Raw genomic sequence first — 27,537 nt, 5'->3', positions numbered from 1 at the left:
TTGTGCGTTTACTCAAGACATACAACGGCCATCTCTGCTCTTTCAACTTGACACAGTTTATGCCTGCAGGTAATTTTCATCCAATCTGAGTATTCTTTGCAAATACTACATTTGCTTGGATAAGTCTCAACCAGCAAATCAAAACATCATACCGAGAGGATTTCTGAAAAGACATTGTAACAATGCATTGAGATTAGCATAGTTTCAACCTACGTCAGGAGTGGATAGGGATTAGTTAGTTATTGTGCCCAGTGAGCACACTAGAGGCATACATTGCCACTATAAGATGCTTAGACCAGCTGTTCTTGTGCTATGGAGACCCTATGGTAAGATCTCCATAGCACCCTAACCCTTAGTGTATGTAGACCCTAACCCAGGATCCTAGCATTTCCCCATTTGAATGTGGATGTCATCTGTCAAACCAAAGCTGCAGGAAGCCAGAGATTCTGTAGGAATAGAGACTTGGATGGCGACAGGCTATATATGTTCTGAGTAATCATCCGATGCCTCACAGGTGTGATTCTGATTATATTATTACTCGAATGGTGAATACACAAAGGGAACATTCAATGCTTTCAGCACCATCTTCTGGCATTCATTCGGGATTCATAGAACTGTAGTTACATATGTAACTTTCATTTACTTTCATCTCTAAAATGAAAATGCCATTCATTTGTGTATGTCAACCCAACTGTAAAACTGTAACATATATATGTTCCTCACAATTTTGTTTACTTTAGAATACACAGGGATCTCCAACTCACCCCTGGACACTCCCATGTTGGGTCCCATCTTAAGGCGTGGATGGATGTGGATAACTGTACTCCACACAACGTCACATGCAAAATGCCCAGGGATAAATTGCATGGTGGCTGCCAAGTAATCTCTGGCCTGGTAGCTCTCCTCTGTGTTGTAGTCTGAGTGGTTTGAACAAAATATATACAAATACATATACTTTAGTTTTTATATGACTGCAAGGGGATTTACATAAGTTTGTCAAGTCAGAGAAACATCCCAACCATCATATTTTAAATGAGTCACAAATGAAACCGTAAGGGCTGAAAAAACTAAAGCTATCTACCAACTCACCGTCAGTGGTGTTCTGCCTTTGCCTGAAGAGAGAGTCATTCTTCCAGATATCCTCCTCACTTTCTGCCACCAACAGTGTGTTACATACATGGCTATCATGCAGGTCCTGGAGCAGCATGCGCTAAAACATACCAAAAACAATAAAAGTAGGTTTCTATTAAACCAATCTGCTTAAAGCATTCAAGGAATTTTAATAACTGAATGACAACAACTTCCAGGAGTGTTTTTCTGGACTGTTATCCACCATTCTGTGCATACTCAGGATGGTGGAATTGTTCAAAATGATAAAATGACGTGCAACAAATCTTAATCCAAAATAGTGTGAAGATGTAACAACTAAAACCACCTGATTTACAATCCTGCAAACTTCACCAATCCTCCTGACCACTGTTTGATGCAGTTGTAAGAATTCAGGAAGCTCGTGTTCATCGACTTTCCTTTCTAGCTGCTCCACATCAATCTCTTTTTCTTCACTCAAGGATCTGGAAAAAAAAATTTTAATTAATTCAAAGAAATTTGTAGCTTTAAATATCCCAAATGAAAACCAACATTTTGTTTTCTCCACAACAAAGATATCTGCTTAAATTCCATTATTAACCTAGACAATGACAGAGAAACACCTCATCTTCTCATCTTTAGAAGAGGAAAATATGAATCACATTTTGTTGATTGAAGTAAAAAAACATTTAAAAAGCCCTCAAATTTTCCTCTTACCTAGAGAACCACCAGCAGTGATTCCCCCAGTGGATACACATGCTCCATTTGTTTATTTACATTGAATAGTTTTATGATATATGCACCAGAAACAGTGATATCAGTGCATTTATTGGATAAATAAGCAATCCCAACCAGCAAAACAAAACATTGCACTACGCACGAGGATTTAGGAAGACACAAGAAAACTTACAATAAATACCTGAATTTTAGAACATTTCAGAACATTTAGCTAAGCATACAAATACTTGTCATAGTCCACTTTATGTACCGTATTTTCCGCACTGTAAGGCGTAAATGAATGGCCTATTTTAAAACTTTTTTCATATACAGTATAAGGCGTATAGAATAGACGCTCCAGTAGAGGCTGGGGTTATGTTATGCATCCATTAGATGGATCTGTGCTAAAGGGAATGTCAACAAAATAGTCAGATAGGTCAGTCAAACTTTATTAATAGATTACAAACCAGCGTTCTGAAAACTCTGTTCATTCCCAAAATGAATAAACAGCTGTTTTATTATTTTCCCCGAGGTAAAGTAAGTGACGTGGTATTTTCGTGACAGTTTATCTTTTAACAACAGCAAGGTATAACATATAGTGGAGGGGAACTTTTCCTCGATTCAATAAACACATAAAAAACAGTCTGATACTGTTACGGTAAATCAAACGTTAGTGCAATCACAATATATATCCACTTCCGCACCATTGATTCGTTCATGTTAAATTCCCTCGCTGCTGCTCTATTCCCGTGTTCTACTGCGTGACTGATCGCCTTGAGCTTAAACTCTGCGTCGTAAGCTTGTCTCTTAATAGGAGCCATTTTGGGGTTTTTAAACAAAACCCAGCGTGCACCACGAGCTTCTTCTTCTACGGAGGAAAATGAAGTCGGCGGCTGCTTACCGTAGTTGCGAGACCTGTTGTGGATCAATATTGGTCCATATACAGTATAAGGCGCACCAGATTATAAGGCGCACTCTCGGCTTTTGAGAAAATTGAAGGTTTTTAGGTGCGCCTTATAGTGCGGAAAATACCGTAGTATTCATTTATTTTACTTTTAAGTGTGACCAAAGTTGGTTCTTAGATCAACTGGCTAATTATTTCATTAGGATTTAACTGGCATGCAAATAATAACTATTTATTTGAATTGCATTTTTTGAGTTTTTCTGTTTTTAAGACTACAGCTGGTCTCAAGACTAGTGACAATGTATTGTCAACAATGTCTTCTAATAACAAATAGTTACCTAGTCATATTTTCAGATGTGCTGACAACTTTCAACATGTTTTAACATAAAAACACGGTGGGCCCCTGGTGGACTCCCCTAGTGCTGCCACCACTGGGATTAGCTAGTTTTCTGGGGGAACCCGGTATCAGGATCTGAGATCAGGTAACTAGATGAAAACATTTACACAAAGCATCTACAGATAATGATTGACAGTTATTCTGACCTGGCATGAGAGTACACCGTCACTCTGTCCTGATGGATGTTAACAATGAGCCAGAAGTCTGGCATTGACGGTGACTGACCCTCCTGATCATCAGGGATAGGACCCTCAGACTCAGAATCACTGCTGCCGCCATCATAACCTTCATTAGAATACAAAAACAACACAGTGACATTGATTCCATTTCAAACAGAATCCCTTAAATACATACAATAACCGTGGGCATCTTCTGAGGATGATGAAACTGAAAGGCTTTCAGGCTTGGAAGTGAGTTTTGTGGTTGACTTTGGTTTCCTTTGCTCTTTCAACATTAACTGTGTCCTGAGAGTGCTTGAACACTTATGATGCTGTTGTTTGCACCAGGAATCAAATCCTCACATGCTGTTCCTCTTCCTGCTAATGTACAGTATTATAAATGAAAAGCCTCTCTTAACAATCCCAGGTTGCAAAGCAGCTTTTGGGAAAACTTTGAAAGCAGTTTTATCTGAATTTTAATTTTGGTATATGATGTATTTTTATGTGGGTTGTACTTGTTTCTGTTTAAGAAGCAAATATAAACAAAAAAAGCCATAATATTGACTTGCCACCAATAAATAGTTAAAACAATATAAAACAATCAGTTAGCCATCAGCAACACACTAAATCAATTAATATTGTATCAAGCATAACTCAGCTGTGGTAGGAGCATACCCTGCATATCTGAGTCCAGACTGCCCTGGCTGGAGACAACACTCTGGACACGACTTGGCCTCAGTCTGCTGCAACCTGAGAACAAGATTTGATCCATTTTACTTTCCTTTCTGTTAATGTCAAAGACAGGAGCTTGATAGACGGCTATTTATGTCAAACTCTCAAATTAAACAGACAATTTTCAGCTTCACCAGACAGTCAAAATTCAAAAGCCCCATATTTTCAAATCAGTAAACGTACTATACCTGAGTTCCAACAGACCAAGTTTATTTAAGCTCTTTGGTTTGGAAGTTGTTACTAAGGAATTGACTTAAAGCTTTCCCATAAAATGTAGACAATTATTTCTGTTTCAGTGCTTTTAGCAACAGCTGGGGTGCTGCTAAAAGCACCACCACTCTGTCAAATTTGTTTTGAGATTTCAATCTTAGAACTTCTCATAATACATTTCTGGATGATCTGTTTGAAGTGGGAGAGCAGAAATGCATAGACAAGGGTAAGAGAAAAAGAAGGTCAGCGTTCCAACTTTCATGGCTGAATTTTAAGGGGTTCAGGTTATTACTGATGTTATTGGTAAATAACATCAGTAATAACATTTACTGATGTTATTTAAAAGCTGTTAAAAAAAAGCAAAACATGTGAAATGCATCTGTCAGACTCACTGTGAGAGACTGACTGAGCAGAATCAGACAGGCTGACACTGGATGCTGTTTTTGGAGGAGAACTGGACTCAGGATTGCAGGAATCGGACTGTGGAGGACTAGGCTGACTCCGGTCCCTTGCTGTACTAGAAATATCTTCAGAGTCTAGCTTATTGGCTTGGACTGTTTCTCCGGCTTCGGCAGTAGTTGTGTCCCCATAAGCATCTGTGTGAAGACTGAAGACCTTCCTGTCTTCACTCTGGAGATGGATGGAGATTGTGAAATATTTGTCACATAAATGTGTTTAATCCAAGTCTCCAGGTCTGAAGGTTTACAAACAGATTGTTGAACATAAGATTCTTCTTCTCATATATAATATATTATATACTATATACATATATAATCCATTCCCTAACATTCTTATATATTCTGTATATTCTGTATAATCTGTGCATATAGCTCCCATATTTATATTTATACACAATATCTACATCTCTTTGCTATAACCCCTTATAGCCCATACATACATAGTCTTGTACATCTGTAAATAAATATTTATATCTCGTAGAGCACTTCTGGATAGATGCAAACTACATCTCGTTGCTTGTACTTGTGACAGTGCAATGACAATAAAGTTGAATTCTATTCTATTCTATTCTATTTTATTCTATTCTATTCTATTCTATAACTCTAAATAATTAAGACCAAACTGTTGTTACTGGTGGTTCTTAGAGATGCTACAAGTTATTAGTAAATTCTTGTATGAAGAGTGAGTTTTTTCAGAAAATAAATGAACTAGACTTTTATAAAATTGGACTGCAATCTGCTGGGTTCCCTTAAATCAGTAGTTCTCAATTAGTGGGTATCGTTGGTATTGTAGAATCAATACCAACGATAACTTTACAAGCCCTCAATATTACAAAAAACCTCACCAGTGAATAGATGAAGCCTATTTACTGTGAATACAAAATGTTAAGCACTTTTCATCTCCTCTGACAAGCTGGAATATAAATATTGTTTCAAATTTTGCACAACATTTTTGTTTAAAAACTACACATTTTGAAAAACAAGCTGAAGCAGTTGACAAATATTTTTTTACAAATTTGAAAAAGTTTTACTGTTCATCCAAAAAACGTATATACCAGTTGATCATGTGCACTTTTATTCTGTTGAGAATCCCACAGACTGAGCAGTCTTGATTAATGTTACTGACTGTAAACTAAACTTGGAAATTGTTTTGAGACTCAAAACAATAAAATGAACTACTACCACTTATTTCAGCTGTTTTGATAATTGGGTCATTGAATTTGGAGTCAGTGGTTAGTACAGATAAGTTATTAAATATCACATTCGCAATAGAGTTTCACTTTGGGCGGAGGGGAACGGGAGGGTGAAAACATTTGTTGTTTCTAGGGGGGCTTGAGAGAAAATAATTAAGAACCACTGCCTTAGACAGAAATGTTTTACAGTATTTTGATTAACTAATTGAGCATACTGTACAGTTCAATAACTAGAATCATTTGGAATGTATGTGTGATTGAATTGAAATGATTTTTTTGTAAAATGCCTTGAGATGACATTTGTTGTAAATTGGTCGCTATATAAATAAACTGAATTGAATTGACTGATCTTCCACATAACCCTTACACTGATCCACAGATTGGTAAGCATCTTGAAGTTAACAGAACTGCCATTAAACAAGATGAAGTAAATATTTTATCTGTCAAGTCAGAATAAAGAGATAATTACCATTTTGATTAAACATCTGATTCTGAGCCTTTCAATAATGTGGGATAGATTTTAACTGTGAAAACTCCCAAGCCTCTTAAAACTAAAAGCTTAAAAATTTAAAAACTGACCCCAACCTAGAGTAAGAAAGTGGATTTTAAGCATGATTAAAGACTTTGTTTTTCAATCTAATTTAATTGTTTATACAAAGGACATATATACAATGGTTTGTCAAACACTGATAAGAATTAGGGTTAGTCTAACCCTAACCCTATAGTGATAAGAAAAGAAATGAAGTATCTGACCTCTTTGTTGTTTCCAGACTCCGGTTCACTCTCCAACATCATAGGTTCTATGCGAGTCCTATCGTTGTCTTGTGGTGAGGTTGTGGTAGTCTCAGATAACCTCTTTGTGGCCTGGATTCTCTGTGGGTGATTTCTACTCAGGGACATGTAGTAGAAGTTGTCCTGTACTACATTCAAAATGTAGCCAGAGAATGACAACCTGCAGAACTCCTGTACAATCAGATAACATCCCATCAGACATTATCTTTCTGTACTCATTCATTTCTCACTCCAAGGTCCAGCAGAAAAACAATGTTAATTCTTTATGAAAGAAAATGTATAGTCACTTCTGCTATGGCATACTACATCTGTACTGAAATAGTTAATTCTTGTATTGAAGAAAAAACTAACTACACTTTAACAAAAAGAGAATAAAGTACCACTAAAAGTAGAGCTTACATCAATCTGTGCTTTGGCGGAATGTTGTATTCTTAATTGATTTACATGGCTAAAGTGAGGGTCCTACGTTTGATATAACGAACCAACCATGGAAGTCTACTGTTTGATTGCTTATATAACGTACAAGCGTCCTTTGCAATATTATTTATTAAAAGATAAAGGAAACTCATTGAGGATAAATATCTGTACAAGAAATATTAACCAATATGAGAAGATGGCTTTTTCAAGAAAACAAGGACATGTAACACCAATCGCATTATTTATCTAGTATGGATGTTTTCAGTGTGGAAAAAGAGGTGTGTGTGTGAAAAGGTCTCACACATAAAACAGAAGAAACATACAGAAGTTACTTCTTATATTTCTGGTAAAGCATTGAAGTACAGTTTTTATTCATTCTGTTGTCGAATAGAAACTATGGCCAAAAGCAGCACCTGTGGCTTTTTCACATGCAGAGCATATGGCTACTAACACTGACATTGCAAAACGCAGAAAGCACTAGGAGAGGCTAACAGGAGCATTTAAAGAAATATGAATCCTATTAATTAAGATTCCTTATAAGATTCTGGGTATGGTCTTGCCTCTCTGAATTTTTCCAGAGACTGCTCAGGTCCAAAGACAAACTGAAGCGGAACATCTTCACAGTGGCAGTGTGGTCGTCCACTGGAGCGTAAAACATGCTCTGCGACTTTCAGCAGTGTGGCTGAATTGATGACCCGAGAGTGACACAAAGCAGAAACAATCTCATCCTGCAGCAGCCAGCGGATCTGAAATACATGGGGAACAAAAAAGTGATGTACTCTGTATATACGTGTACTCTGTATAGAGCACCAAGTCCATCACAGAAGACATAGGAAATACGCCCATTTCCTATGTCAATAGGGAATCATGCCTATTGAACTAATATTCAAAATAAAGAAATGAACAATTGAATAATTCTAACCGTAGCATCACTGACTTCTTGAGCACCTAACTACACCTAATGCACACTGCAGATATACACTGTCAGGGTATTTGTTCAGTTGATGAGTATAAACTACTACATTCTTCCACAGCATTTAATGTTAATGTTAATGCTCACCTCATCAAGTGTAGCCAGAATTGCTAATTTGTGAGGAAGCGGAAATTTGGATAAAGGATCACCAGAAACCCTAAGTGAAAAAAAACAAAAATATCATATATACAGAAGAGATTCTGAATAAGTCAGAATTATATAAAAGCAATGTTATGTTGTGTTACAAAAAATGAACAGAAAAAAATGAACCTTTCATCATCAGTTCCCCTGAGATTGTCCAACACTGTCATTAACTCCTCATCAGAGCGATAGGAAGATGGCTGTCCTGGTGAACGATTCAGGGAAACACTGCTCTCTGAGGTGTACCTGAATTAATTATTATTTTAGATGAGTTACAGAAACATTTAATCACCCTTTGTAATCGATAAATAATTCTTGAATTGAATTTAACAGAATACAGAAAATTATGGGGGAACAGTCTATTTCCTTTTTCAAATCCTTCTGAACAAACATATTTTTACGTTGAAGTCATAGTGATTGTTATATATACATATATATATATATATATATATATATATATATATATATATATATATTGAGAGAAGGTATCTTTAAAAAAATATGCCAGCTTTCATGGGTAATAAATGTTTCCTAGCTCTTGAAAAATACAGGCTTTTGCTCTCTTCCACTGACCTGTTATGATGGTAATCAGCCATGAATTCAATTTCCAGGGGCAGAGTCAGCACAAACACATCCAGAGTTACTGAAAGTTCAGTCAGATCAACAGACTGTAATGTCTCCATGTTATCCAGACAGGAGATAACCTCACCTGAAAGCACAGCATTCAAGTTGAGAAGTGTAAGAAAAGCAGCCACATTTTAAACTTTCCAGCTGAGTACTATCATCTTAAAAACTGAAATAATGATGATCAGATCTGGGCATTAAATATACTGAACAAAAATATAAACGCCCCATGTCAAATATCGTTGCCATGTGGAGTCAACAACTGTAAATGAGCATTTGCTGACATTTATTATACAAAAGTAATATTTCTCTTGACTTGTGTATAATTTTTAACCCAACATGCTGTCAGTGAGCATTACTCAGTGAGTTGTTTTTTTACTCGGTCCACTGGGTGATCAGACAAAATGAGCAACAACTGGACAATCCTTGGACTGGGGACAATAAAAGGCCACCCAAAAATGTCAAATTTTGCCACAAGTCATAATTCCTCAGATGTCGCCAGTTATGTGGGAGCGTGCCTTTGGCATGTTGGATGCAGGGACGTCCACCAGAGCAGTAGCTGCACGGCTCAATGTCCCAACAGACTGGCACTGCTACAAATCAACCTCATCTTTGTCGGCCATGTGTGACCACCCCAGCACAAGATGGCCACATCCGGCTCGTCCATCTGTGGGATCGGCTATGGATAGTGACACACACAGCTGATGTGACTATTGGTCTGCACAACAGATGCATCACACCTCAGACTGTCCATAGCCGCACACAGGAAGCCAACTTGGTCAAAATCAAATTCCTCAACATGACCCCTATCATGTTCAAAGCACTGTCAATCCGCTACAAATGGCCGAACCACAATGTTATCAATGCTGATATGAAGATCAGTAATTACTGAAAATATAGCTTGAGTTTCTCTATATATTGCGTAACCCAAATGTTCATAAAACTCTTATATTTGACATGGGGCGTTTATATTTTTGTTCAGTGTATAAAAACTAATGACTCTAAAAGATTCAACCACATTATGTCCTGGTAAAAAAAAAAAAAGTAAATACAGTCTTTTTTTCTTTCCTGTGAAAAAAAAATTAACCTTGACAGTACTAAAATTAGAAGCTGAGTGTTTTGTAAACATAAGTCCACCCTATAATCTACGAACATGTAATACTGCTCTTATTAGGGTTAGCTAAAGTTAATAACTGTAATATGTTCATGTCTTGTTACATATTCACCTAATAAGAAATAATTCCAATAGTGATAATTAAAAAAGTGGGTATATTCTCTTATCCTCATTTTTGTGTCTTCTAAAAACTTAAGTCTAATCACTCTATTCCCATATCAGTAGATTGTGATAGCAGATCTATGCTCACCAAGGCATGTGGGAAGAGTCTGAATAGGCATAGAACCATGGCTGCTGTTCATGTTGACAGAACAAGTGACGTGAAGAAACAGTGGTGGCATGTCCAGCTGCGGCCCCTCAGCCTCTAGGAGAGACTCTCCATCCAGGATGCTGAAGGAGTCTTGGTCATGGTTGACAGTATTGGAGTCGGATTGGGAGCGTTCTTCACCCTCTTCCTGTGAGCTGGTGCCTACATGGTCCTCATACTCAACCACCAGGTCTGTGTCACTCTCCATCAGACAACAACCCGGCATATTCTCTGAAGCAAAAAAATATACAGATAGTGCTCTGGGAAAGTAACCATTTCTTCCACAGCATTTGACGTTCCTTGATCAATGTTTAACATGAATGAACTGTGATGAACATATGCTTATGAAGGTAGAGTTCAATTTCACAAATCATGTCAATGTCTAATTACTACCATCCCCATAGAATCAAGAACAGCTAAATAGAACCTGCCTGTCTACATGAAAAAGGCTAAAAAAATTTTTAAAAACAACAATGAAATGTCCTAACATGCAGACATTTTAAAAAATTCACTGAAAAACACTGGTGATTCCTAAACACTGTCCTAAGGAATCCTCACCATCTTCACTTGTAGGCTCTGTCTCTGAAACCAGCTCTTCATTAGGTTGTCTTTCAGTCTCATCATCCTCAGACTCCACCTGAGTATAGAATTCACAACAAAAATGGTCATCTTGTTGGATCCAGTGGAGTACCCAATGGTAGGTCTGGATTTGTTTTGTTTTATTTCAAATAAAACTGCTAATAAATAGTGGTTTTATTCATCTACGTAAACTCTATTCATAATATCTATCACAGTTGAAACCAGATATTTGCCAGATATTTGTGATGGCCTGGCATCAGGCCATCAGCCCTATGGTGGCCTGTGATGGCCAACTTAAAGTGGCTTAAGTTGTCCTTAAGCCACTTTAGAAACAGATTGACTGTATGCTTAGGGCTATGGTCCATTTGGAAGACCAATCTGTAGCCAAGCTTTTACTTCCTGGCTGACATCCTTAGATGTTGCTTCAACATTTCTACATAATTAATGTTCTTTCCTTATAATGATATGCATTTTATGAAGTCTACCAGATCCTCCTGAGGCAAAACAGCAACACAAGATGGCGCTGGGACTCCCATACTTCACAGTAAGGATGGTAACAACCATCCCTGTTTTTCCTCCAAATGAATCAATTGTCATTATGGCCCAAACAGTTCCACTGTAGTTTCATCAGAGCACAGGAGATGTCACCACAAATGAAAGCCTTTGTTCCTGTGTGCATTTGCAAACTGCAATCTGGCTTTTTATGCTTCTTTTGAAGAAAATATTTTTTCCTCACCCATATCTGAACAGGACTGTTTCACTAAATAACTACACTGCCTTACCAGCTTCAGCTAACATCTACACTAGGCTTTTGTTCTGGGGTCAATCTACACAGATTGGACATAAATACATTAACCCATCTCCTTCCTGAGCGGTATAATGGTTGGAAATTCCCATCATGTCTACACTTGCATAAAATTGTTTGAACATATGAATGCAGCACCTTCAAGCATTGGTAAATTGTTCCTCAGTTTGACATCTTGGTTAATTTCTTTTGGCCTTCCCATCATGTCAAACAAGAAAGTAGTGGCCATCAGGTGTTGTTTTAAAATATAGGTATGACTACAATTAACTCAAATGTGCCAGTTAACCTATCAGAAGATTGTGGAAGGAAACCGGAAAGGTTTGATCCAAGTCATATATTTTAAGACATGATATTAACCAAATGTATATAAACTTTTGAGTCCAAAGAAGAAATACAAATAAATCTGTAAAAATTGCTCTCGCCAAGATATCGGGTATAGCAAAATAATTAATAAAATAATAATTTTAGTAATTCTAATTAAGCTAAAGCAAAAGTCGTTTGGTCTGATTTAACTTCAGGCAGTAAGAAAAAAATGTATGCATCATTTTATTAGCTGTATGTAAATATCTAGTTTCAACAGTATGTTGCGTTCAGAAGCACCTTAGTTTCTAATTTCACTGTTTACAAGACTAAATTTTCAATGATGACATGAAAAAGAAAACTTACCTCTTTCTTGGATGACAGAGGGAAATAGAAGTAGTAGTATGGGTTTGATGGTACACTTTTAAAATACTGCGACAGGATCATCAGAAACTTGTCCTGTTAAAAAGATTATTTTGATATCTGGATGACAATTGATTGTTCCTTACACATTGCAAAACTGAAGATACATTACAGTGACTGTAAAAGTACACCACCATTTCTACTGCTTTTACAAATCAATCGTAATTAATAAAATTATACTTTTTGACAAAGAAACCCCTACAATTTCAAAGTGAAAATTAATTTCTTCAAAATTATGACAATTTAAAATGTGAAATTTAATTTAAAATAAGTGAGACACTCTCACAACAGTCAGGTGATCTCCATCCCAGAGATTGTGAGACTACCAGCACTAGCTCTGCTGGCTGGGCCTCTGTTTAAGGTCAATCACATTAAATGGGCTGAATATTTATGCAATCTCTTATTTTATCTCACATATTTTTGATTTAATTATGTTTTTTTCACAAAATTGTTTTGTTGATGTAAAGCTTTTGACTTGGAGGTATCTAAAGAATTAATTTTTATTTAGGTGAAATTTATCTTGAAGTTCTTGGAAGCTCATTAGAAACTGATTCAAGTAGATAAAGATCTTAATTATGAGAAATGACTCAAGTTTATCAGCTAACATAACTCATAAGAGTGTCATCCTGAGGATCCTTCAGCAGTAGAGAAAACTGGACAAAAACAAGAAAAAACAAGAAAATCTTCTCTGCTCCTCATCAGAGATATTGCATTGTAACTAGTGCTGTCAATCAATTCAAAGATTTGATCAAATTAATCCCACTCTGGCGCTGTACCTAGCTTACTAAGCTTGAAATATAAATATTTATGCAGTTTATTACAAGTCCCTCCTGCTGCACTCTAACCAATTAAAATGCAAGCAATTGTTTGATTTTTGTTTTGTTTTTGTAGCACAAAGCAGGTAATGTAGACTCACAGTACTCAGTGAGTCTACACTGTAGGCAACTGTAGGAAACTTACTCCATTACACATGCCTACAATTAGTAGCAAACTTGTTCAGGATACAACTGACAGGATGTTTAACTTTCTAGTTCTTGTGTGCCCCAGCCCTTTCTGATGGGGGGCTACATGGGCAGTTGCTCATAAAGCTCATATGAAAAACCACCACTGTAAGAACATTAAAAAAAAACAAACAAACATTTTATTGTCTCAAATCAAACATGTCTGAAGATTATCAGTTTTCCAGCCTTTTATATTCATTGTGAAATAAATATTACACTCATTTTGTTTTAAACTCTAATTTAGAAATGTCCCTCTTCACTGAACCTGTGACAGTCTTGTCACTTAAATAAATCATGCTACAAAATATTAGAACAGTGTATGCAATGTCACAAGAAAGTTTTGTGAAACCCACTTTATATTAGGGTCTATTGAACCTACTCAATTATTTAGTAATTAAAATGATTTGAGCCTAATGTAATCCAACTAGTATGTAAGTTGAGCTTTCTTTTATGTCATGGACTGATTTGACAATAGATTTAGATTTTGTTTTAGAGTCTTTGGCATGTGGTGCTTGTGACTTTCTGAAAAACAAGAATTCTAAATGATCTCTTTCTAGAACTTCTGCTTCTGATCCTCTCAGACAGGAGAGGTTTGTCTTTTGTTGGCTCCATTTTAAGTACTGCTAATCAAAAATATACTTCTCAAATGCTAACTACTTTGTCTGCTGATGTGCCACCAAACTACCTAAAAAAAAACACACACAAGAAACCACAGTTCATTTCACTTTTGTTCAGAAAACCGACATGCAAAACGAAGCAGTGACGTGTCTAATGCACACTGTAACAAATGGCTGTAAAAACTACAGCATGAAAATACAGTAAGGTAGCTGGGTTTTGAAAATACAGTTCTTTACTGTGATCTGAAATGCGTATGGAAAGTATATGGAACGTCATTGGACCGCTGGATCTCGTGCGGAAATTTACAGCTGTACTGTAAATTTTTAATGCACAGTTGCATTGTGGGATTTTTACCTGCTGGAGGTGAACGTTCACGGGCTGGAGGGCGGGCCAACAATGACTTTCACCAGGTAAGTACTTTTTAAAAAACATTGTATTGCAGTTTTGTGTTTGTTTGTGTAAGAAAATATATTTTATGTGGCTATATTGAGCTACTCTCGCTTGTTTGCTAAAGCTAACCGTCCGTCAGGAGCCAACTGATAGATAGCGGCACTATATTGTCCTCATCCAGCTGGCAAAGACCAGTGTAATTCGTGAACGTGAAATTGTGGGCTAGTAAACTAGATGTGCACAATGTTGGCTAAAGACCCAACACAAGAAAGTTGAAACTGTTCAACTCTTGTTGCTGTCTGCAGTCACAGAAAAAGTATTTCGCTATTCGTAGCTCTCCGTGTGTAACGTGTTGCTGTGAACTAATTAACCCTCCGCGGGAGAGAGGCTCTGATGTCAAACTAGATGATTTGATTGATCTGCGTTATGTAATATTAACACATTAAAATGTTCAGGTTAATCGCGTGCGCTAACGCGTTAACGTTGACAGTCCTATGTGCGAGAGAGAAAAAAAAACAGTTGTTTGAGGGCATCCTACCCTCAAACAACTTCCGCAAAGACCAGATTATAGCCATCTGCATATTCTAGGTGAACTGAACTAGAAAGCATTTATGTTGCACATAATGCTAGCTGAGAAATAACCGAAGTTAGCTTTAGCAAACAAGCGAGAGTAGCTCAATATAACCAAATATATTTTGTACAAAACTGCAATACAATGTTTTTTAAAAAGTACTTACCCGGTGAAAGTCATTGTTGGCCCGCCGTCTAGCCTGTGAACGTTTGCCTCCAACCGGTAAATATCCCACAATGCAACTGTATATTAAAAATTTACAGTACAGATGTAAATTTCAGCAAGTGATCCAGCGGTCCAATCACGTCCCATATACTTTCCATACGCATTTCAGATCACAGTGAAGAGCTGTATTTTCAAAACCCAGCCACCTTACTGTATTTTCATGCTGTAGTTTTTACAGCCATTTGTTACAGTGCATCTGCTTTTAAGCGATTCATAAGCCTCAACCCAGAAAGCAAAATAAAAGCTGCAAACGGTAAAGTAACATCAAAACCAACAGGACGACTTATGCTAAACACTAGGACAAAAGTGAACCTGTGTGTCTCCATTCTCCTCCTTCATGAACCAGTGGAACTTCTAAAATGGTAAAATTACACATTACACACAATCAGTTCTCTTACTCCATCTCTCTCCCTGTCCATCTTTTTCTCTGCCTTTCTCTCTGTATCTGTCCGGTCCATTTCTAATAGACAGACAGGAGGACAGCTACAATGAAGGAAGGTCAGAGAGTGTCTGTCCACTAAACCTTTCCTTTTCATCCTGTCTGTCTTTAACCAACATAAATGTAGTTTAATGTGCTGTTTATCTCATGTATTAAAACATGTTTTTCTTTATCTTCTAGCAACCCTTTGATGATTTCTGGAGAAGTTCAGGACTGAGACCAACTCAGAACTCATCCATGTTGGTTTTGTTTGGCTGTTCACTAAGTCTTAAACTTGCCCAAATGTTTAAGATGTACTGTTGGGGTTCCAATAAAGTTTTGAAAAATATGCAACTTCAAAATTTGACATTGCTGGATCCCTTCCTTCCTTCAAAGGAAGAAAACGACATTTAGAATTTTGACTGCAAGTTTTACATGAAAAGCTGGCTTTGATGTTTACTAAAACAAAAGCGCCCAAAGATTATTTAGTTCATTTTATTCAATGTAATATTACCATGAGGGTAAATGTATCAGTTATGTTGTTAGCTCAGAGTATTTTTCACTTTGGTTGCAATACTTTGACTTCTATGTAACAAGCAAATATTACTGCTGCAAAATACTAATTTTAAAATAAATTAGTAAATAAACATTTTTGTTTTGCTTCAGTTTGTCAGATTTACATTGACAATAAAATAAAGCGATTTAAAAAATATATATGTATATTTTTATAAATTAGAAAATTAAATAATTTTTTGAGAGTTTGGTAAATTAAGTTGCAAGTTCACATTTAAACTTAAAAGCTAGCAAAGTATGCAGTTTCATGAACTACTGTAAAATGACAACGTTTTGTAATTCTACGACAGGACTACTGTAATTTTATTATGATAAAAATGCAATGAAATCACAGTAACCATTTTATATAATTACTGTGCTATTTTAAAGAAATTACAGTAACACTAATCAAATTACAGTACTATAGTAATAAAAATTATGGTTAAACTGCAATAAAATTAGAGTAAAACTATTAAAATTACAGTAAAAGTGTAATGGAATTACAGCAAGGCTACTGTAAAAAAATTACAGTAAGGATTCTGTAAAGTTACTGTAATTTCTTTACCGTAAAAATTACATTAACTTGCTGGCAACCCTGCTGCCAGTAAGTTACTGTAAATTCTACAGTGACTTTTTTTTTTTACAGTGTAATGCGAGGCATCATTTGTTAGTCGTGTGGTTCTCAGAAAGACAACACAAGCATCAAAGTGGGGCTTCATCGGACATACTGTTCTTTTTACTCGGTTCACACTTCGAAACCTGGCTCCAGATGTACTGTTACTAGCTAGAGGACAACTAGCAAACAGACCAACTGTTGCCACAATCATAAGAAAAGGGAAGAAACTCAAGGATGATGGGTACTGTGGATTATTCGCAATAAAGAAGAGAAAATGGGTCTGTAAAATCAGATTAAACATAGTAGCTGGAGATTAGGGATTGCCCTTTTATTTTGCTCTAGTTCTAGTTCAAGGAAGACAAGTCTATCATTTTCTAATCAAAATAATAAGACTTCAGTGAAAACATGTCAACACTAGGACTAGTTATCATACACTAGTTATCATACCATACTCTTTTGAATTTCTTTCAGTTCTATGGAGGTATTTTACTGTCATAAGTTGAGAGCACACATTTTCAGTTTGCAAGCAGGATTTCATTTTTTGTTCTCAGAACTTGTAACACTTGTGCTTATATTTTTGGTTTGAAAGCAGGATTTTATCTCTATTCTCCAAATGTGTAATACTTGCATTCAAAACTTCTGCTCTCCAATATTTGTGCTCATGCTCAGATTTACTCCTCACACGCAAAACGTCTCTCTGCACGGACTACCTCTCTGCTTGCAAACCTCTCTGCTCACTTGCAAATTCTCTTTCTCTCTGTCTCAAAACAAAAAGTGTAATGTTTTCCTTTGATGAATTGCTATGGTCTCAATGTTTTCCTTTGGAAATTTCAATGCTCTCATTTTTTTTCCTAAGAGGCCTCCAACGTCTTTTTCCCTCTCCTTGATGTCGTGAGTAACAAACTGACTGGGTTACATTTGGATATTACTGTGTATTATATGTAAATTCACATTTCCAGTTGTGCCTTGGAAACATTATTTAAAGAGGGGTATGTTCTTTAGATTTTATTAAGTGTCTTCCAACTTTAAAGTTCATAATGGTGACTTAATAGTTGGTTTTATTGTCACTTTAGTTTAGTAAAGTTAAGCTAAATCATTTTTGCCTAAAATTCAAATGCGTCTCTGGGTCATATTTGAAAAAACCTAGGTCATTAGTAGTTATTAATAGAAAGCCATTAAACTGATGAAAAAAAATCAACAGACATTGTTTTGAAAGCATGTGACTAGTCTTTAAAAGCTAAACTCTGCTCATGGCAAATGTGGAAAAATTCCAGCAAACGTGGGGGAGTCAAGAGACATGGCTAAGTGGAGATGAGCAGATGGGATGGGTGAGGGTGTGATCAGGTCGGAAGCAGCACTGTTGTCAACTTATCCACTTTGTTGCTATGTTTATTAATTTTTCATGCTCCTCTAGTGACTTCTCTCTTTTTTTTCAAAACAATAACTAATAATAAATTTAGTGACTCTTAGTCTGTGTGGTTGGAGACTTTTATGGCGACAGAGCTCTGCAACACAGCTGCAGCCTGCCTGTCCTGAGCAGCAGAGGTTCCCACTGCCCATTATAACACTTTCATTGTATTGGCTGGAACAATACAATGCCAGACGTCTGTACTTTTTTGCTTTGAGAGAGAGCAGAAACGACTTTGCAAACAAGCAGAGAGATTTGTGAGCGGAGAATTAATCCGTGCAGAGAGAAGTTTTATGCGCTAGGAGAGAATCTGAGCATGAGCACAAAGATTTGAGAGCACAGAGAATATTTGAAAGAGAGCAGAAGTTTTACTGCCAGAAGTTATGTCAGAAAAATGCCCCATATAGCTTTATTTCAGATGTACAAAAATAACTAAAACCCAAGGACATAAAATTTTTTTTAAAAAGTTCTGACTGAAAGAAAAAGTCTAATTAAAAAATATCAATCAGTTGTCTTAAATTTTAAGATATACCTGAATGATTTTGTGCAAATCTGGATATACTTCACAATTGGGTTGTGTTCGTAGCAGGGTCAGAGGGAATGCCGGTAGTTTGGACTCATCCAGGATCCACTGAGAAGCCTTCCCTTTAGATTCAGCTTCACAACAATCCTCCATTTCAGACCTACTGATGATAAAAGTGTATATAAATTAATATTTTATTATAGTAGCATAACCTCACATTGAATATCTTTAAGTATTCAGTTAAGGAAAAAACCCATGTCAGGAAATCCTTCAAATCTAACCCTAGCCCCAATTAAGCCTGCTTCACTTATTTACACCCACAGTTCCTATAAAAATAATACAATGAAGGTATTTTTCTAGTTTGTTTGACTTATGTAGTATGTAGTAACTTTTGATTACTAAGTCCCAAAGTCTTGGAACCCTGAGGTATATTTATGACATGGTATTGAGGGCAGAAGACAAGTTTATGTTTCCACTATGTTCAGTGAACAAAATGGTGAGGGACTTAAACAATTTCCAGGACTCATTGTAAAAAAAAAATAATTAAAAATCAGCCAATAGAGAGTTTTAGGGTCCATGAGACACTTTCTTACTTCAGTCAAATGAAATCCCCCAATATGGCTTTGCTGTAAATTAGATAAATTGATAGAAAAGCAACCCATGGTCACTTTTAATAGTGGTGGAGATTTTATGACGTTGTTGGCCTGCTTCTGTTCAAAGGTCGAGGAAACCTTGGAATAGTGTACAGTATCATAAATGAACTCTTTGGAAATGTTGGGAGCTTTCAATGCACAGTGTATAATGAAGCGTGAGGTGGAAGCAGAGCCAAGGCGCAGACAGCTGCCCCAATAAGGTGTTTTAAAAGGTTTGATGATAAAAGAAACATGCAAGTTGCTTGGACATAAAGGACATGGAGCAAAACAGAGCTCCATAAATGTCTTCACTCTCAGACTGCAGGTTTACTGGTGGATCCTAGAAAATGTGAAAAAGTGGTCAGTTTGTCCTCCAGCAGCCTGGGACTGTGTCAACATAACTACAGAAATAGCTCAGAGTAACCTAAGCCAGTTTAACTTATAAGCCTTTTCAAAAGGGAAAGTTTTCAATCTAGTCTTAAAAGTAGACAGGTGTCTGACTCAGACTAAAACTGGAAGCTGGTTACACTGGAAAAGTGTTTGATAACTTACAAATCTGGCTCTTATTCTAATTTTTTAAATTCTAGAAACCACCAATAAACTTGCAGTCTCAGAGTCAAGTGCGCTGTTAGGAGTATATCAGTCCTCCACCGAAAAAAAATTTTAGTTTGCGAAATATGAGGTGTTTGTGCTAATAAGCCGCATTTGTTTTGGTTCTGTACACTAATATCAACTTCAATCTAATTTTTCTTGCATTACTTTGCAAATCTGAGCTAAATCAAGCCTTTGAGTTTCTTATTATTAGACTAAACATAGCTGACAGTTTACAATCCACACATACTAGTTTTTGTTCTTTTAACATGAAAGATAATGTTTTAAATGTTGGTGACATCTCAAAAACATTTGCCATTTTTTTTCTTTATAATTTCAAACTGGGTGAACTCACCTGCATGTCTCTGCTCGCTCCTCCTGAACCTCTCCAACACAAAAGGTGGCAGGTCTTCTTAAAAGTTTTAGACCTCCTCCCAGTCTCTGGGCCTTGCCACTCTCCTTAAAAACCCGCATGTGACCACAGAGGGTTTGTAGGAAAGCTGTGACGTCGATCTCCTGCAGCGACTCTTCACAGTAATCCATTGCCAGGAGGATGTCCTGGGAGCTTATGCTGTAGGATTGCTGCAGGCTACGAAACACACCTGAGACACAAAGGCACCAAGCCATGATGACGTGGTAGATGTCATAGGAATACACACCAATTATATATAGTCTGCTATATATTTGAACAATTTTTTGAGTATGACTTAAACTGCAGCAGCTATGTACACATGTAAGATTATTGCTTTATTATTCTGATTGTACTCGACTGAAGTGTATTTCACACTTCATTTTGCAACAAAACACACAACAAACCATCTTTACAGTGAAACACTTTTGTGCAACTGTTTTTTTATTTTTTTCCATTCATCCATACCGCTTCCTGCGCCTCCCTGCAATGGCACTGCGCCCCACCTAGGGGGTGTGTCCCACACTTTGAGAACCACTGGTATATTGTATCTGAAGAAATTCTTCTTTTTATTATTCTATTCCACCAGAAATGGCAAATCTGGGGGCCTAAAATGTGCCTTAATTTTAGGGCACATTTTAGGGGGGTGACTATTTTGGGTCAAAGGGCAAATTTTGGCCATTTTTTATGTTTACACACCTCAAACTTTAACGAACTTCTCCTAGGGATTCTGAGCTATTAGTTTTATTTTTGGTCAATATGCAGTTAATGGACAGGACATTAAAAATAATCAAAATGGTGAGTTTTTGAGAATGTTTAAGTACTGTGGCCAGGCGCAGAACTTGGCATACATGCCAAAGCAAAACAAAACACTAACTTTCGCATACAACGACCAAGTTGCACTAATCTTGGTATGAGTGATCCAGGTGGGATGCCCAACAATCATATCATATATCATATACTGACATCATCTAATCCCTGCCCCCTCAGAACTAGAAGACACAATTTTTTCTTGGAAAGCTCCATCTCCAAACCCCTTGAGCAAATCAAGATTTTGTGTCAGGAGACAAATGACAAGTTGGTCTGACTTGCTTTAAAGTGCAAAGAGTTTTGGAAGGTGTAGCACGACGAAGTTAGAGGTGACGGCGTTGACATACATTTGGTGCCAAATTACACATATTTCAGCTGAGATCCATGAAACTCATTATGATCAATCAAATTGCAATCCAATATTTGACTGCATTCAAATATTGGATGCAGTCCAAATTTGCTAGAAAAAGATTTCTTGCACTCCCTTGAAATCTTTTTTAAAAATCAGCTCCAAGCCATGCTTTAACAATTATACAATTTGGTACACTTGACAGGGCTTACAAAAGTCTCTTGGAGCCATGGTCCAAACCCAACAGGAAGTCAGCAATTTTAGTTCAAAGCCACCATTTTGTCTTTTTTAAATACATTGTATCTGAGCAAACTCCAACAGCTTTTCACATGCTGACTTCAGAATCACTCAGCAGAGTATTGACACATTGAAGGTCAATAGTTAGCAAAATTGTTTTCCTACATAAAATAATGTGGGCGTGGTCAAACCTCAAGTCTGAGCATTTGACATAAGACATCAAAGTGGAATAACTTCCACACATAAGCGTCTGGCTGTCTGAAACTTTATGTGTGTCATAATCAACAAGCACTGATCACATTCACTTAGTCAACTGGTGAAAACACCTAGGTCCCGCCCCCTTTGAAAAGGAAGTCACTTATGTTCCTCCTGGTCCTCTTCCTGTTACAATTCTTAACTGTTTGAACATGCATTAATGACAAAGAACAACATGAGACTAAATCCTTCTGTCAACACTGGCTGATGGCTAGAGCATGTGAACATGGCTAAATGACAAATTCCATTCCGGGGTTTGCAGTGCTACAGCTGATGTGCACCTTGTCATAACTATTTTCTTTGAATTTTAAATAAAGACAAAAACATAGCCATAATTCCGCCTGAATTGTGAGTAATACACTTTGACAAAGTCCGCTGGATGCAGGCTTAGCAGAAGTGCAGAAATAGGATTCAAAAGGGGTAGGGCGAAGGCCGGATATGGAGATTTGGGACACATTACGCACTTCAACCCTTCAGCATGAACATGCATTTGAAAGACACAAGGGTGGAAGTGCAAGTATTGGGACTAGACCAATTTCCCCAGAGTCCGGCTAATGACCTGATTATTTGACATAGGTGTATTGAAACAGAAACGCATCTAAAACCTGCAGGACACAGGCCCTTGTGGTCTGGAGTTGAGGATGCCTAATTTAAAGTCAAGTCACCTTTAACATAACTCTGGTGGTAATGTTCTTGGAGCAGGCTGCAGTAATTAGCAAGCTCTTTATGTTTGTAAGGCTGAGACAGGAGGTCTGCCCAGGGGGATGGACTGTTGCGGTCTTGAGATAATGACCTGCAAAAGGAGAAAAACAAAAAGCTTTAAGGGTAAAACCCAGAAAATAGTCACTCAATATCACACGGGAAAAACATTACATCAGCAAAAAATAAATAAAAAACCTGCAAGGGAAAGATTACCATCCACAAAGAGCATTTCGAGCATTCATCTGGAATTTCTCTTCCTGAATGAATTGTGGAGTGGGCAGACATGCTGCTGACATGTCATTGTCAGATAAGACGAATCAAAACAGGCACTGAAGTGGTTAAAAAGTTCCTTGGTGGAAAGACCTTGGGGTGGATGAGATTCGGCCAGAGTTCCTTAAAGTTCTGGATATTGTAGGGCTGTGTTGGTTGACACAGCTCTGCAATATTGCATGTGCATCGGGGGCAATTCCCCTGAATTGGCAGACCAGGGTGACGGTCTCCCTATTCAAAAAGGGAGACCATCGTTGGACAGTCCGTCGAATAGTCAAACCTTGGATTCAGAAAGAGCAGTGTGGTTTTCGCCCTGGTCGTGGAACACTGGACCAGCTTTACACCCTGGAGGGTTCTGGAGGGTGTGTGGGAGTTCATCCAATCAGTCCACATGTGTTTTGTGTACTTGGAGAAGGCGTTCAACCGTGTCCCTCAGAGTCCTGTAAAGGGTGCTCCACGAGTATGAAGTACCGGGCCCTTTGATTATGGGCTACTAGGTTCCTGTATGACCGGTGTTAGAGTCTGGTCTGCATTGCCGGCAGTGAGTTGGGCTCGTTTGTGGTGACAATTGGACTCCGTAAAGACTGCCCTTTAATCACAGATTCTGTTCATTACCTTTATGGAAAAAATTTCTAGGCACAGCCAAGGTGTTAAGGGGATCGGTTTCGGTTGGGGCCCAATCTCTGCTTTTTGCAGACAATGTGGTCCTACTTAATTCATCACGTCGTGTCTACAGCTTTCGGTGGAGCGGTTCGTAGCAGAGTGTGAAGCGCCCAGAATTAGAATAAGTGCCTCCAAACCCAAGGCCATTGTCTTGAGCCAGAAAAGGATAGAGTGCCTTCTCTGGGTCAGGGAGGATGTCCTGCCCCAAGTGGAGGAGTTTAAATATCTCTGGATCTTGTTCACAAATAAGGGAAAAATGGAGTGGGAGATCAACAGGTGGATTGGTGCAGCGTCTGCAGTGAAGCAGGCGCTGTACCAGTCTGTCATGGTGAAGCTCTCTTCATCATGAAGAGAGCTTCATGGTGAAGCTCTCTTCATGAGCTTCACCATGAAGAGAGACTGTACCAGTCTGAGTCAAAAAGCAAAGCTCTCAATTTACTGGTTGATCAACGCTCCTACTCTCATCTATGGACATGAGCTTTGGGTCATGACCGAAAGAACGAGGTCACGGATACAAGCGGCCAAAATGAGATTTCTCCGTAGAGTGTCTGGGCTCTCCCTTAGAGATAGGGTGAGAAGCTCGGTCATCCCTGAGGGATTCAGAGTAGAGCCACTGCTCTTTCACGTCGAGAGGAGCCAGTTGAGGTGGCTCGGTCATCTGGTTAGGACGCCTACTTGGTGAGGTGTTCCATGCACATTCCGCCGGAAGAAGACCCAGGACATACTGGAGGGACTATATTTCTCAGCTGGCCTAGAAACGCATTGGGATTCCCCCGGAGGAGCTGGGAAGAGGAAAGTCTGGGCCTCCCTACTTAGATTGCTCCCCCCGTGATCCAACTTCGGATAAGCAGAAAAAAACTGATGAGATCAGCCAACAATCTTTCACTGTTGTTTTGTCCAGTTCTGATTTTCTGGCACGTTTCCATATTGTTGACTCCAGTGGTTTAATGGAGTCAGCATCTGTTTGTGACTACTAGACTGCGCTTAACTTTAACCAGTAAAAAGTACATCAAAGTTGATTCCAAGCAAGTTTAGCATTACATATTAAACTAGTCTTCATTCAATTAATAGCACTGAAGGTGTGTGAATTTGTAGTATTTATAGTAACTAAATTCATATCAGATATGAGCTGATTCAGTTTGATCTCTGCTATATGATGAATAGGCCTATAATAAGTAAGTTCCTTACCTGAAAAAGATGTCCTTAGGTTGGCACCTTGAATTGGGGTGTATTAGTTGCTCTTTCAGGTGCTCCAGTGAGCAGTTGTAGACATAAACTGGACACCTTAAATGACTACTGTCACTAGTGCTCTGTTGGGAAACCTGCCTGCTGAAACTGATGCGCAAATCCTCCTTCTGTGGTTCAGAAAACTGGACTCCTTCTTTTCCTCCAGGATCTAGAACAGTTTAAGTACTATTATGGTCATGTTGTAGTGTGTTAAGACATTGGTTATTCCTTCAATTAGCTCATTTTGAACTAATCTACAGCAATATTATCACAACCACTAGCTTGATCAAAATACCAACCTGAGGATGGTGTCCCAGTATCTGTCTCTGACAGTCTACTGTCCAAACTCTCAGATTCCACATGCAGCAAGTCTATAGGTCCAGTGTGGCTCTCAGATGGAGATGTAAGGAGAGACGACTTGCCTGAGAAGTTGCCACAGCTGAAGCTCCTGTGCAGCTTAGAGACCAGGTTGTAGCCAGACTCTGACTTATCAGGGCCACTGGTGGAACCTGACAGGGAGTCTGCCTGAGATTTATTGCTGGGAGTCAAGGTATCATCCTCTTGCATACTGACAGTACTTCTAGGCTCAGTCTCCAATGTTGATGCCATCAACATTAGAACATCTGGCAAGTAAATGCAATATGCACATTATGCCTCATCCACACATCTAATCCCTAATTTAAAGTAAAAATGTTGGTGTTTTCTGTCTCAGTACACAAAAATAAGGTAGAGGAGTACCTGCAAAGGAGGCAGGAAGGAATGTGAGGAGGAGCTGTTGGGAGTTAACGTACTTGGCATAGCACCTCCACTGTGGTACGAATGAGCTTCTTTCTAACAGCAGAGGTTCCTCATCAACAAGGTCTGCATTACTGAAACTCTGAAAATCCATGTTTATTATATCGTTGCAAGAGTACATGTTGGTCCTACCATATTCCATTAAAGACTGGTTACAACAGTAACAAAGTTTCCCTTTACTAATACGTTCATCCATGGATGAACGTATTAGTAATATAAAATAATAAAAGAAACTACACCCTCTTTGATACTAGGAATATTATTTTCCTTTTCAGTCATTCAGATTTACTGCTGTGTTTGGGTTCTCTGTTATATTGACCATTCGATTTTAGACAAACTTCTATGGTACACCATCTAATTTTAAAACAACTTTAATACACAGACTTTAAGGTGTGCAGAGGTCCCCAGGGCATTGTGGCTCAGTGGGTAGAGTAAATCGCCTTTCAAAAAAAACTGTGAATTCGAATCCAACTTCCTTCAGGCACATGTTGATGTGGGCAAGGCACTTGAAGCAACTTAACCCAACGTCCCTAACAGTCCGTGCTATATAAAGTCTGTAAATTCACCCAGATCCTGAAGCTGTAAAACAAATGATCACTCCTTCACCACTGTGTTTCACAGATGGTTTGAGACAATTTGCTATACTCTATTTGGCTTTCACCTAATGTGCATTACAGTCAAAACATCCATACTTTAGACTCATCTGTCCATATTACATTGTTCAGAAATCTTGTGTTTCTTTAAGTTGTACCTTTCAAATAAAAATATACAGTCAAAATTGTTTGTCAAAGCCAGTGTTTCTCAACCTTTTTTGGGCCAGCGCCCCCTATTCATTATCCACCAAATATTATTTTATGATTAATATTACTATCATTATTGTTGCCATCTTGATTTTTATTGTTTCTGTATTTGTCATCAAAAATCCTTAAAAGAGAAACACATTACTGAATTATTAGTTTCCAAAGAACAAAAAAGCCATGTAAATAGAAACCATTTTTAAAGGTGTCTAAGAAAAATGCAATGGGCATTCAACTTATAATCGGTAGGCTCATCAGCAGCTAATCAGTGGAAAAAATATTCCTGTGCAATTTTCTGATGTTAGTTGTTAAATCTTGCACAAAATGACCAGATAAAAGATGTACAACAATACCAGTTTAAACTTTGAACAATTTGAAAAAAGACTGAGCTCTACAACATTAAAACATGGGTAGAACTGTAACCATATCAATCATAACTTGTCTTCTTTTAGGTGTTTGTCAGTTTCTGGTGGTGCAGTTCTGTGCTGCCTTCAGGAGAATGGGACATACCATCCATAAAATTTCACTCACATGGCATTTACTGTGCAAGCCAGTGCTTTAAGAACAACAGTTCCAGATCCTATTAATGCCATACAAATGGAACAGAAACATGGATGATATTTTTCAATAGACCTGTCTATTGATTTATAGATTAACAGTTTTACTGGACAGAAATTACAAAGAACAAAGCTGGTTCTTAATCCAATCTTAATGAGTCAAATTGAAAGTGTCATGGAGTCACTTAACACCATCATGACATTAACACTGACATAAAAAATAATATTGAAGAAATAAATATTAAAATACTATCTAATTAAAAACATAACTAAGTAATAAGTTCCTTGCTGTTATAGTCAGTAAAATATATTTCTTCTTAGTACTATATGTGTTCTCAACAAACCCATGGCACTCAACAATATTATCTTACCTCTTATCTGAAAATAGTGTCTGTTCAAATATTTTAGGACATAAAATATTTGAAAACCAGCGACCTATAATCTGACAAGTGAATCATAGCAACGTCATCAGCTGGTGTAACGCTGAAAAAAGCTACCAGTATCAGGAGCACGGAGCTGCGCCAAGACGACAACAGAAACACTGAAGAGAAGAAGAGCTGTCATCGACACAGTTGCAGCCAAGCATGTTTT

General features: G+C 37.7%; 1 protein-coding gene and 1 long non-coding RNA gene across 10 annotated transcripts in view; one reads left to right on the top strand and one right to left on the bottom strand.

The window, feature by feature from the left end:
• The window catches only part of szt2 (SZT2 subunit of KICSTOR complex), a 155,436-nt gene that overhangs the window by 67,634 nt on the left and 60,265 nt on the right, over positions 1-27,537 (bottom strand). For 8 of the 9 annotated variants that reach the window (XM_032572998.1, XM_032572990.1, XM_032572996.1 and 5 more), the window contains 20 exons: positions 25,536-25,674; positions 25,097-25,420; positions 24,759-24,966; positions 22,601-22,728; positions 20,231-20,477; positions 18,662-18,815; positions 12,274-12,366; positions 10,782-10,860; positions 10,167-10,454; positions 8,752-8,887; positions 8,308-8,424; positions 8,125-8,194; positions 7,625-7,810; positions 6,609-6,818; positions 4,597-4,834; positions 3,938-4,012; positions 3,251-3,389; positions 1,436-1,571; positions 1,090-1,210; positions 765-917 (listed from right to left, as the gene is read on the bottom strand). In XM_032572998.1, coding sequence (XP_032428889.1) covers positions 765-917; positions 1,090-1,210; positions 1,436-1,571; positions 3,251-3,389; positions 3,938-4,012; positions 4,597-4,834; positions 6,609-6,818; positions 7,625-7,810; positions 8,125-8,194; positions 8,308-8,424; positions 8,752-8,887; positions 10,167-10,454; positions 10,782-10,860; positions 12,274-12,366; positions 18,662-18,815; positions 20,231-20,477; positions 22,601-22,728; positions 24,759-24,966; positions 25,097-25,420; positions 25,536-25,674 — 3,241 coding nt within the window. The remainder of the gene's footprint in view (positions 1-764; positions 918-1,089; positions 1,211-1,435; positions 1,572-3,250; positions 3,390-3,937; positions 4,013-4,596; positions 4,835-6,608; positions 6,819-7,624; positions 7,811-8,124; positions 8,195-8,307; positions 8,425-8,751; positions 8,888-10,166; positions 10,455-10,781; positions 10,861-12,273; positions 12,367-18,661; positions 18,816-20,230; positions 20,478-22,600; positions 22,729-24,758; positions 24,967-25,096; positions 25,421-25,535; positions 25,675-27,537) is intronic. The other variant, XM_032572991.1, reaches the window with a different exon arrangement.
• LOC116726326 (uncharacterized) lies at positions 15,244-15,915 on the top strand. The gene is made up of 2 exons (XR_004340584.1): positions 15,244-15,497; positions 15,755-15,915. It is a non-coding gene; the product is annotated as an uncharacterized LOC116726326 (long non-coding RNA).

This window comes from Xiphophorus hellerii, chromosome 9 (genome assembly GCF_003331165.1).
Source record: "Xiphophorus hellerii strain 12219 chromosome 9, Xiphophorus_hellerii-4.1, whole genome shotgun sequence".
In the NCBI taxonomy this organism is placed as follows: domain Eukaryota; kingdom Metazoa; phylum Chordata; class Actinopteri; order Cyprinodontiformes; family Poeciliidae; genus Xiphophorus; species Xiphophorus hellerii.
This window is presented reverse-complemented; position numbering and strand designations above follow the sequence as displayed.